The 12,274-nt window shown below is 35.2% G+C and overlaps 1 protein-coding gene across 4 annotated transcripts in view; it reads right to left on the bottom strand.

Moving 5' to 3' along the window:
• Positions 1-11,567, bottom strand: part of LOC107033294 (phospholipid-transporting ATPase ABCA3-like) — a 118,564-nt gene extending 106,997 nt beyond the window's left edge. For 2 of the 4 annotated variants that reach the window (XM_072942773.1, XM_072942776.1), the window contains exons 1-3: positions 11,462-11,567; positions 5,062-5,185; positions 4,470-4,722 (exon numbers count right to left, since the gene is read on the bottom strand). In XM_072942773.1, the coding sequence (XP_072798874.1) occupies positions 4,470-4,722; positions 5,062-5,121 (313 nt within the window). In that variant the 5' untranslated portion in view covers positions 5,122-5,185; positions 11,462-11,567. Of the gene's footprint in view, positions 1-4,469; positions 4,723-5,061; positions 5,186-5,867; positions 5,887-6,361; positions 6,526-11,461 lie in introns of those variants that run through there. The other 2 variants (XM_072942774.1, XM_072942775.1) reach the window with 2 other exon arrangements.
• Between the last annotated feature and the right edge of the window lie 707 nt (positions 11,568-12,274).

The following is a 12,274-nucleotide window of genomic DNA, read 5'->3' as shown; positions in this document are numbered from 1 at the left end:
CATGGAAACAGCCTAAATGTCCATCAACAGATGACTGGATAAAGAAGAGGTGGTATATTTATACAATGGAATACTATTCAGCCATAAAAACTGACATCATGACGCCATTTGCAGCAACATGGATGTTCCTGGAGAATGTCATTCTAAGTGAAGTAAGCCAGAAAGAGAAAGAAAAATACCATATGAGATCACTCATATGTGGAATCTAAAAACATAAATACAAAACAGAAACAGACTCATAGACATAGAATACAAACTTGTGGTTGCCAAGGGGGTGGGGGTTGGAAGGGATAGACTGGGATTTCAAAATGTAGAATAGATAAACAAGATTATACTGTACAGCACAGGGAAATATATACAAGATCTTATGGTAGCTCACAGAGAAAAAAATGTGACAATGAATACATATATGTTCATGTATAACTGAAAAATTATGCTCTACACTGGAATTTGACACAACATTGTAAAATGATTATAAATCAATAAAACAATTTTAGGTGTTTTATAAAATTTTACTACAATTTTAAATAGTAATCATTATAAAACACATATAAAGATAAATCACTAGTGATCAGGGAAATGCAAATTGAAATCACAATGAGGCACCATTTCACATCCCCTGAGATGACTATAATCAAAAAGACAGATAAGAAGAAGTGCTGGTGAAGATGCAGGAAAGTTGGAACCCTCATACACTGCTGACCAGAATGTAAAATGGTATAACAACTTTAGATAACAGTGTGGCAGTCCCAGAAAAAGTTAAAAACTAGAGTTAACACATGACCTATTCAATCCACTCTTAGGTATATACCTAAGATAAATGAAAACATATGTCTACATAAAACCTATAGATTAATGTTCACAGCAGTATTATTTATAATAGCCAAAAGGTGGAAACAACCTAAATGTCCATCATCTGATGAAGGATATACCAACTAAATGTAATGTATCCATACATACAATGGGATACTTTTTGGCAATGAGCAATTGTTATATATATATAACACATATACCACCCCACCCATGCAATGGAATACTACTCAGCCATAAAAATAATGAATTAGTGCCACCTGCAGCAAAACGGATGGACCTGGAGATCATCATACTAAGTGAAGGAAGCCAGAGAGAGAAAGAATACCATATGATATCCATTATATGTGGAATCTAAAAAAAATGACACAAATAAGGGACAGAAAACAAACTTACGGTTCCTATGGGGGAAAGGAGTAGGGGAGGGATCAATTGTGAGTTCAAAATGTGCAGATACTAACTACTCTACATAAAATAGATAAACAGCAAGGTCCTACTGTATAGCACAAGGAATTATATTCCAAATCTTATAATAGCCTATAATGAAAAAGAATGTGAAAGGAATAAATATATATTTATATGTAAATATCTGCATTGCTATGCTGTACACCAGAAACTAATACAATATTGTAAATTGACTATACTTAAATTAACACTGATTGTGCTAATGTTACCACAACTCTGTGAATATACTGAAAGCCACTGAATTGTACACTTTAAATGGGTGAATGTATGGGATGTGCATATATCTCAAAAAAGTTGTTTTAAAGAAATTAAGATAAATCAGGAGGTGATCATTTTAAACTGTGCTTTAAGGGAAAACAAACCTAATTTGTTGATTCAATAGTTGTACATATATATATATGTATATATATGTGTGTGTGTATGTGTGTATGTATGTATGTACGTATGTATGTGTGTGTATATACACATGTAAATAAAACAGAGGAAAAAGTAGTTCAAGATTGATCAGTAGAAACTGCCTAATCTGAACAATAGAGGAAAAAAAAAGGTTGGAAAAAAGCTGAAGAGAACATCAACCACCTGTGTGACAATACAAAATGTTGAGCATTCTTCTCATCTTAGTCCTGGAAAGGAGAAAGAAGGCTGTGTTGAAAAACAATTTTAAGAAATAATTACTGAATAGTCCCCAAATTTCATTAAAATTACAGATTCAAAAGGCTCAGTGAAACCAAAACAGAATGTGAACCACAAACAGAATAAGCCAAAAGAAATCTACAGACACATCATAATCAAACTTTTGATAAATAAAGTCAAAAAAAAATCTTGAAAGGAGCCAGAGAGGAATGACACTACTTATAGGGATAGGAGGATTCATAAACTGCAGGTTCTCCAGAAATCAAGGAGATCAGAAGAAAGTGGCAAATATTTTTTAAATGTTGAAAGAAAATAGTGTCAACCCAGAATTCTGTACCAAATGAAAATAATCTTCAGGAGTGAAATTAAATTAAAGATTTTCTCAGATGAAAGAAAACAAAGAGAATTCATTACTAGTAGACCTGCTCTAAAAAATTGTTAAAGTAAGTTTTTCAGAAAGAAGGAAAACAAGAAATCTTTTCTTTAAAACGTTTTTTATTGAGTTACAGTCATTTTACAATGTTGTGTCAAATTCCAGTGTAGAGCACAGTTTTTCAGTTATACATGAACATACATATATTCATTGTCACATTTTTTTCCCACTGTGAGCTACCACAAGATCTTATATATATTTCCCTGTGCTATACTGTATAATCTTATGTATATATTCTACATATGCCTGTCAGTATCTACAAATTTTGAACTCCCAGTCTGTCCCTTCCCACCCCCAACCTGGGAAACCACAAGTTTGTAGTCTATGTCTATGAGTCTGTTTCTGTTTTGTATTTATGTTTTTTTTTTTAAGATTCCACAGATGAGTGATCTCATATGGTATTTTTCTTTCTCTTTCTGGCTTACTTCAGTTAGAATGACATTCTCCAGGAACATCCATGCTGCTGCAAATGGCGTTGTCGGTTTTTATGGCTGAATAGTATTCCATTGTATAAATATACCACCTCTTCTTTATCCAGTCATCTGTTGATGGACATTTAGGCTGTTTCCATGTCTTGGCTATTGTAAATAGTGCTGCTATGAACATTGGGGTGCAGGTGTCTTCTGAAGTAGGGATCCTTCTGGATAAATGCCCAGGAGCAGGATTCCTGGGTCATAGGGTAAGTCTATTCCTAGTCTTTTGAGGAATCTCCATACTGTTTTCCACAGTGGCTGCACCAAACTGCATTCCCACCAGCAGTGTAAGAGGGTTCCCTTTTCTCCATAGCCTCTCCAGTATTTGTCATTTGTGGATTTTTGAATGATGGCCATTCTGACTGGTGTGAGATGATACCTCATTGTAGTTTCGATTTGCATTTCTCTGATAATTAGTGATATGGAGCATTTTTTCATGTGCCTATTGACCATTTGTATGTCTTCCTTGGAGAATTGCTTGTTAAGGTCTTCTGCCCATTTTTGGATTGGGTTGTTTGTTTTTTTCTTATTAAGTCATCTGAGCTCCTTATATATTCTGGAGATCAAGCCTTTGTTGGTTTCATTTGCAAAAATTTTCTCCCATTCCATAGGTGGTCGTTTTGTTTTACTTATGGTTTCCTTTGCTGTGCAGAAGCTTTTAAGTTTCATTAGGTCCCATTTGTTTATTCTCGCTTTTATTTCTATTGCTTGGGTAGACTGCCCTAGGAGAACATTTTTGAGACGTATGTTCAGATAATGTTTTGTCTATATTTTCTTCTAGGAGGTTTATTGCATCTTCTCTTATGTTTAAGTCTTTGATTCATTTTGAGTTTATTTTTGTGTATAGTGTAAGGGAGGAAAATAAGAAATCTTAATCTTTAGAAGGAACTTGGAACTTTGAAAATGAAGGAAGAACCACAGCTATGGTAAACATCTGGGTAAATAATTTTCTCTTCTTAAGTTCTTTAAAAATATTTGTGTGAATTATATCATTTTCTAGTGAAGTTTTCAACTTACATAGATATGAAAACTAAAACAAAGTGGGAAATATAAAGGGATCTATAAAGTGGTAAACATCTGACATTATGATAAAGTCGTAATATGACAGTTCTAAGTAACCTATGAAAAATTAAATATGCATATTTAACTACAAGAGCAACCACTAATAAAATTATATATCAAAAGTCCAGTTTATCAATTTTTTTCTTTCATGGATGATGTTTTAATGTCATGCCTAAGAATTCTTCAACTGAGCATTACAAAGATTTTCTGCTATGTTCTATCCTAAATGTTTCATCATTTTACTTTTAGATCTGTGATCCATTTTGATGTGATTTTTGCATAAGGTGTGAGATTTCATTGTTTTAGCCATTAATGTCCAATTGGTCAGTATTTGTTTAAATATTTGTTTTAAAGATTATCCTTCCACTGAATTCTTTTGCACTATTGTTAAAAAATATTTTGGTGTGTTTGTGTAGATCTTTGCTTTGCATGTTTATCCTTCCACCAATACTACACTGTCTTTATAACTACAGTTATACATCTTAAAATTGAGGAATGTGACTCCAACTTTATTCTTTTCTCCCTCATTGTTAGCTCCATCAAAAATAACAATAAATTCATAATAAGCTTTACAGAAAACCTTAATTTCTAACCTTTTATACTGATGTTTAGATTCCTCTTCACATTTTCAGTGATCTCTTTTACTACATCAATATTAGAAGGCACATAAATCAATTTCCACTCTTCAGGATTTTGGAGGAAAGAAGGCAGAGTACTGATGGGTTGAGAGGTAAAATTGTAAGGTCCAGTAACATTCATCTCAATAATTGCACGGAATAGCAAAAGCATCATTGGAAACACTAATATTGTTAAGACTTCCAATATTAAGTTAAAGAACTTCCTTCTCTAAAAGAGGAACAAAAAGATCATGTTAATTAACTTAAGAGTACATATTCAGTGCAAATGGTTAGTTCTATTAAGTTTCTCTCAATTTCACTTTGAAACAGCCAGTGTTTCCTGGACTATCTCACATCATCCCTCCAGCTACCCTCCCAACTTTCTTATAGGTCATTCTATACTATTGATTAACTCAGCTTAATAGATTTAGAAGAGCCACCTACAGTCCAGGAACTGATTTTTCAAAAACGTGCACATGTGAGCATGTGCCCACTCACACCCACACACAAAATCTGAACTGCAACAAATAGGCATTTATGAACATTTTCTGTGGAAACTTTTACACACCTTTAGGGTAAAATTTTTCCAGAGGAGCACTGCAAATTGCCTGAGTGCCAACAAATCCATTCTTCTACAAAAAGTGTATGTTCAACTCCAGGGATGGAAAAAAAGTTTTTCAATGTGAAGTTACCTAATAATGTAAACATCAAGCAAATAACAATATTACTTCTTTATCCTAATTTTCTCCTTAATCTGTCTCAAATATTGAGAGCAAGAATAATACATATTTGAAGTAAAGAAAATTAAATTACTATTTTTCTATCCAATAATTTCCTTAATATCTAGAAAGTTGTAGTATGTTTAAAAAACAAAGAAATAGAAAAACTATCCGTAAGATATAGTTCTATTTCTCCAGATGGCATAAGCTAATAGGATCTGATATTGCTATTTCAGTTTCTAAGACCAGATGGCTTCACAGGTGAATTCTACTAAATATTTAAAGAAGAATTAACACCAATCCTTCTTAAACTTTTTCAAAAAATAGAAGAGGAGAGGAACATGTACAAATTCATTTTAGGAGGCTCACATTACCCTTACACAAAGCCAGACATTTGCATGTCGTGTTTTGTGTGGTGCCTGTTCAAGTCTTTTACAAACTTTTATTAGGGGGAGGCAACATTTTCTTATTGAGAAAAGTGTTTTTCACATATTCTAGCATATATTCCTTTCAAAATAAATAAGAGAAATATCTTCTCCAGCTCTACAACTTGCCTATTTACTCTCTTCAAAGTATTTTTTGATAAGTAAAGCTTTTACTTTTAATGCAGTTCAATTAAATAGGTTTTTGTGTATCCTGTGAAAAATATGCTTACTCCAATCTGTTCTTCTATATTCTCTTTTAAATGCTTTATTGTTTTTCTTTTCATCTTTAAATCTATTCTCCACTTAAAATTGACTTTTATGTTTGTTTTATAAAGAGGTTAAGGTTGAATCTTTTTCATGTGAATATCCGACTCAGTATTAATTATTTTATTGAAAAGATTATCTTTCCACCACTATAAATAAAAGAAAAAAAATTCTACTAATTAAAATTGAAAAGCAAAGCAGGACACAGAAGAAGAATAGAAAATGAACGCAATCAAAATGTAAAAATTAAGATGGTAGAATCACTCAAATAGGTTAGTAATCACAAAAAATGTAAACGGATTAAATCTGTTAATAGAAATAATAAATTTCAATTTTGAAATTTAGCTAAATAGTGTTTATAAAGGGCCATATCTAAACATAAGAATATGTAAATTCTAAAAGTAATGCTGGGAGAGCTATAATAGTTTGTCTTTATGACAAAAAAAAAAAAGAGACTTACCATACAATAAAAGGCTCAATTCACCAGGAGATCTTAGCAATTCTATGCCTATGTGCATCAGATATCAATACTATACTAACATATACTTGTAACATAGTCTAAAAACATATAAAATAACTTCCATACAAGTACAGGGATAAACTGATCAATCAACCATCATACTGAAAGATTTCAATACAATTTTCACAGTTTTTGACAGGTTAGGCAAATAGAAAAATATAGACAATTTAAACACAACATAATTAAGAAGTTGATCTCATACATATATGCAGAATACTCTACACAACAATTAAGATTGTTGCTCAAGCACACATAAAGCATTTATAAAAACTGATCATATTCTAGCCATAACAGCAACAGCCCCATAAATTTCAAATTGCCAGTATCATACAGAACACAGCCTATGATCACAACTGTATTAAGGTGGAGTTACATAAAAAGATGAGTTAAAGATTCCTGCAGATTTAGGTATTTAAAAAATACTTCTAAGCAGTTCATCTGTCAAAGGAGAAATTAGAGGGAATTTAAAATACATAAAACCAACTGATAGTAAAAATACTACATTTCAATACTTATGGAAGATAACTAATGTTATACTTAGATGGGAATGTATACTTTTATTTCCTATGTGAAAAAGCAAAAGAGGTTTAAAATAAATGGTCTTAGGATACAATTTAATGAGTTAGAAAAAGAACAACAGAATAAACACAACTAAAGCAACAGAATAAACACAACTAAAGCAGGAGAAAAGAAATAAAGCTAAATGCATACATATATGAAATAGAAAACAGAAATTAATAGAGAGAAATAATAAAAGCAATATATATATTTAAAGAATAGTAAAGTAAGCAAATCTCTGGTGAAATTCATCAAGATAAAAAGGAAAGTATAAATAAATAATATTCAGAATGTAAAGGCAGACATAACTACAAATCTAGCAGATAAGAAAATAATATAGGTCTACCTTCAGGAAGAGAATAAGTTATTCAAAGTACAAGTAGAAGTTTGAAAAAGTTATGCTAAGTACAAGTAGAAGTTTGAAATTTGCGGAGGTAGGCCTAGCATTGGGGAATCTTTACTCCTAGATATTGTCAATTCCTGAAGTGCCAGCCAAGAGACTGGGAAGCTAAGCAGCTGTTTTGAGAGCCTCATGTAGCAGAGTGACCAAAGTTAAATTCACAGACCTGGGTTGAGGGTAGGTTGGAAAAATTTCCTTCCTTTGGGCTGCCAAGTTAAGGTAAACTAGAAGTAGGCTGCACATTACAGATACTGAAACAGAGCTCCAAAGCTGCTCAAGCTCTGAGATTTAACCAAGGTGCCAGATAAAAGCAAACAAAGAAACAAAATCTCTCTGAAGGAATTAAGAAACATCTCAAATCAAATTATTTCTAAAAACCAATTTCCAAATATAATTTCTATCATATAATATAAAATAACCATAGACAGGAAAATAAGATTACATGAATGAGAAAGTAAGAAGCAAACACAGAAGCACTTCAAAAGGTTCTATATGTGAGCCTTTCAAATAACAATAACTTCTACATTCAAAAAGAAAAAAAGACAAGATTGAGAATATGAGAACTGGAACTATGACAATGGAATGACAAATATGGAAAACAGCCAAATAATTCTAAAATAGAAGACTATCTCAGCTGAATTTAACCTCGATGGATACTATAATTGCAGATTTGATACAGCTGAAGAGAAATAATTGGTCAGGAAATTTTTTCAGAATAAAATACTCAAACAGAGAGACAAATAGAAAAATAAAGAATACAGTGACACAGAAATAGTCATAAAATTTAATGAATACATAACTGGAGGACAGTACAAATAGAAATGAAGAGAGGTAACAAATGAAGAGAAAAGAGCTGAAATTTTTCTGAAATTGATGAAAAACATAAAATTACAGGCTCAAGATGAACCCCAGGCAGGATAAATGAAAACCTTTCTACATTTAAGTACATAATAATGAGGCTACCACAGAAAACAGACAGATGACCTTCATAAAAGCAATGATAAGACTGTGACTTCTTTGAAAAAGACGGAAACCAACAGAGATTGAAATAAATATATTCAAACTGCTGCAAGGAAATAACTACCGACTAATTTTATACCAAGGAAAGGATAATTTTCAAGAATTAAGGTGAAATGAAGACAAAAACAAAGAAATACAAGTTGAAAATTTGTCATTAGAAAACAAATTTTAAAAATGCTTAAAGGGGACCATTTGTAGAAAGAAAGTATACATATGGAAGACAAAAGATAACAAAAGAAGTAAAACAGAAAAGCGTACATCTAAATAATTTTTAACTGCATAAAACCATGTCTGTGGCTGAAGGGATTGAATTATACGTAGAAATACATGAGAACATTAGCAAATAAAGTAAGAACAGAGATAAACAGAGCCTATCTTCTGAGGACTTTGCAATTTCTATGGGCACTGCAAAAGTCCCAATTAGTATTAAACACTGATAGACAAAAGTGCATGCTGTATTTATGAAAAATATTAAAATAATAGCAAAAGAGTGAAAAATACTAAACTAAGACAGAAAAAAGGAAATAAGATAACTCTATCAAGCAAATAAAGGCTAGATAAGGGAGAAAAAGAAATGTAGAACTGGTTCCACAAATAGGAAATAGATCAAAAGATACTGACTTTAAAACCAAATATTAAGTATCAGGAATTACACTAAATGATAAAGTGATCTAAATGCTCCATATGAAAATAATAATTGCCAGAGAGCATTTAAAAAAGAAACCCATAAAACAAACATTTCAAGTATCAACTTATTGAAAGGTTGACAGCAGATGGACTGAAAGAAATGGACCATGCAAACCCACTAACCAAGGGAAAAAATGGCTGCACGGTCTCATGCTAGATCAAAAAAAAAAAATCTTAAGGAAAAAAAGAGTATTACTAGACGAAATTAAGATTTGATTCACCAGAAAAACATAACAATCTCATATATATATAATGAAATATATATGTATTTCATATCATGGGCTCAAAAGAGACTAAAGCAAATGTTAGCAGATACGCAAGTAGAAATAGGGAAAACTATAATAACACAAAGGGAGATTTTAACCACCTTTAGTGCAACAAAATAATCAGACAAAAATCAGTAAAATTATGGAATCTAGTCTTCAAATCTAAGATTTCTGCAGACTACAGTAAGAAGCTTCAACAGCAGACTTGATTAAGCAGAGAATCAGTGATTAATAAGGAGGTCATTTGCTACTAATTAGTAACTAATTAGTAACATGAGAAAATACACAACATGTTGGTAAAGTATACAGTCAAATTTGGAACACTGTAGTACTGTAATACGGAGGTCTGTTAATTATTTAACTCTATTATAAAGGTTTATAGGACAAAAGTATTAAAAGAACTATAGCTACAATAATTTGGTAATGGACATATGATATAAAAGAGGTGAAGTGTTAACATCAAAAACATAAAATATGGAGAGGAGAAATTAACAGGATAGAGTTTTTGCATGTGATCAAAGTTAAGTAATCAGCTGAAAAAACATTGTTATATCTTAAAGACCTTTTATGTAAGACTCACAGTAACCACATAGGTCGAATTTACAGTACATATACAAAAGGTAAAGAGAAGGATATCAAAGCATGTTTAGAGATTTTAAATGTTATCACGACACACACCAAAAATGCTAACCATGTGAGGAGTTGAACCTATTAACTAACCTTACTATGGTAATCATTTTGCAATAGATATGGGTATCAAATTATCATACTGTACACCTTAAAGTTACATGTTGTATGTCAATAATATCTCAATAAAACTGAAAAAAAACCCCATGATTGCATTCTTCTTTTTATGGGGTATTGCCACATTCACTCTGGGAAGTAAAATACTCCAATGACTACTATGCTTATGGGATTCCTCACATTTTCTCCTATTTTAGTGGTTCTTGGCCTCATTACAAGAGAAAACGGATTCCTCTCAAAATGTAAAGAGGTTGGTATAGACTCTTGTTCATTTTTATGTCTGTAGTATCTAGTACATGGTTTTGAACATTATTTTGAATTTAGGCAAGCATTTCTGAAGATCTAAATTAAGACTAATCTTAACCAAGAAGGGCATGGCAAGTGTCTTCTGCACATGGGGCAATGAAGAAAATGAAACAAAACAGACAAACCAAGCAGACTAACAAACAAACAAACAAACCAGTTTAGGCCATTGCCAGAAACTTGTAAAATCAAATGATTTTCCATGAATTTTTAACCAGGTAGTGAGTGAAGGGCTTACACCATTTCAGATTTTCCGGATACAGTGATGCCAGCTACTGTTGTGCTTTCCTTCAAGATAACAATATGGATTTTATGTAAAATTGGACCTCACCATAGTTGGTATTTAGTATATATCTGCAAAATAAACAATATAGAAGCTAATCCTTATTCAAAAGGCTCAGATCAAAGTTAAAAACAGCAAATACCGCTTAAGTCAAGTTCCAGAAGGCAAAAATCTGGCAAAAATAGCTTCTGAGGACTCTGGTGACTGGAAAAACATAGTTTTAAATTTCAATTTACTTTCCTTTATCTTGTGACCCAATCCACTTCCAATCTTTATTTTCTCCAGAGAAAGGATCATACCACAAAGAGTAAGAAGACAGTGTTCCCTTTTTTAGAGAAAATAAGAGATTTGGGATAATCCACGACGAGGAAAAGTAAACTTTATTTTGCCTGTTGTCCCGCCTCACAGTCCCCTAGAAAGTTCTGTGAGGTCTAAAGGTAGAGGCGTCATGACCCTTCCCTCCTGAGTAAACCCCCAAGCAGCGGCAGTATGTGGTGGGAGAGCGGGCGACACGGAGGGACGAGGCCGAGTGACTGACAGACTGGGGTAAGTCATAGGGGATTCTGTGAGGGTTGTCGTCTGGTTTAATTGTTTTGGGGGGAGAAAGGGTTGTAGACGGTTTGTGTGTGACTTTTGCGGGGAGGGGGCAGGGGTAGGACACGCACTTTCTGGCTCTGAGCGCAGGCAGTGGGGTCGGCCTCCGGGAACTCCGCGGAGCACCTGGCTGAGCAGGGGAAGCTGGGGAGAAGGAACAAGGGCGCGGAGGGCCAGACACTCACCGCTCAGGCCTCTTAACCGCCACCGCCACCGCCTCCGCCTTTGCCTCCGCGGCGGAGAAACGTGCGGCGACTCCGGCGCAGGGCCTCCTCCCAACGCCCTCCTCGCAACCGGCCCCGCCCCTCCCCCCGCCCCCGCAGGTTTGCGGCCGCGCGCGGCCACCGCCCCTTCTCCGCGCAACCTGCCCGCGCCTAGTCCCCGGCTCGTCGCACTCCCAGCCCTCAGCCCCAGAGCGCCGTTCCAGTCCTCCCACCTTCCCAGAACCGGCCAGCCCGCTCCTCCTTCCCCTCCGCACACAGGTCCCTCGGCCCCTGACACCTCAGAGCCTGCCCTCGTTCCCCACAGCACCCCTCGTGCACCGCCCAGACCCTGAAGGCCCCACGTCGGCGCCCCTTCGCTTGCTCCCCAGGTTCTCTGCCTCTGGACCCTACTGGACGACCCCACAAACCTCCACGTCTCGTGGGCTCCCTCTCCCTCCTGTGTCAACGTCACCCTCAGCGGGCCCAGTGACTGGTGGCAGAAAGTTTAAGGAGAGCCAGTGGCTGCCCCGTCCCCTCACGCCCAGGATTGGTGGTGTTTAAATAGAAAATTTACCGCGTCTTGCAAACCCCCACCGGCGGGCTACCCAAAAGGTCCCCGTCGTGAAGCATAATACACGCAGAACACGCGGCCCTTGCCCCCGCATGCGCAGCCTTTCCGCCCCCGCAACCCGCCACCCCTCCGCCTCTGCCCTTGACCTCTTGGCGCGGGAAAACCGCTGCCGCTCGTCTGAGCCCTCAGCCAGTCTTTCAGTTGACCCCACCTCCAGACCTTTC

Source organism: Vicugna pacos, chromosome 18 (assembly GCF_048564905.1).
Source record: "Vicugna pacos chromosome 18, VicPac4, whole genome shotgun sequence".
NCBI lineage: Eukaryota > Metazoa > Chordata > Mammalia > Artiodactyla > Camelidae > Vicugna > Vicugna pacos.
The sequence above is the reverse complement of the archived record's forward strand: the minus strand, read 5'-3'. Positions and strand labels throughout refer to the sequence as shown.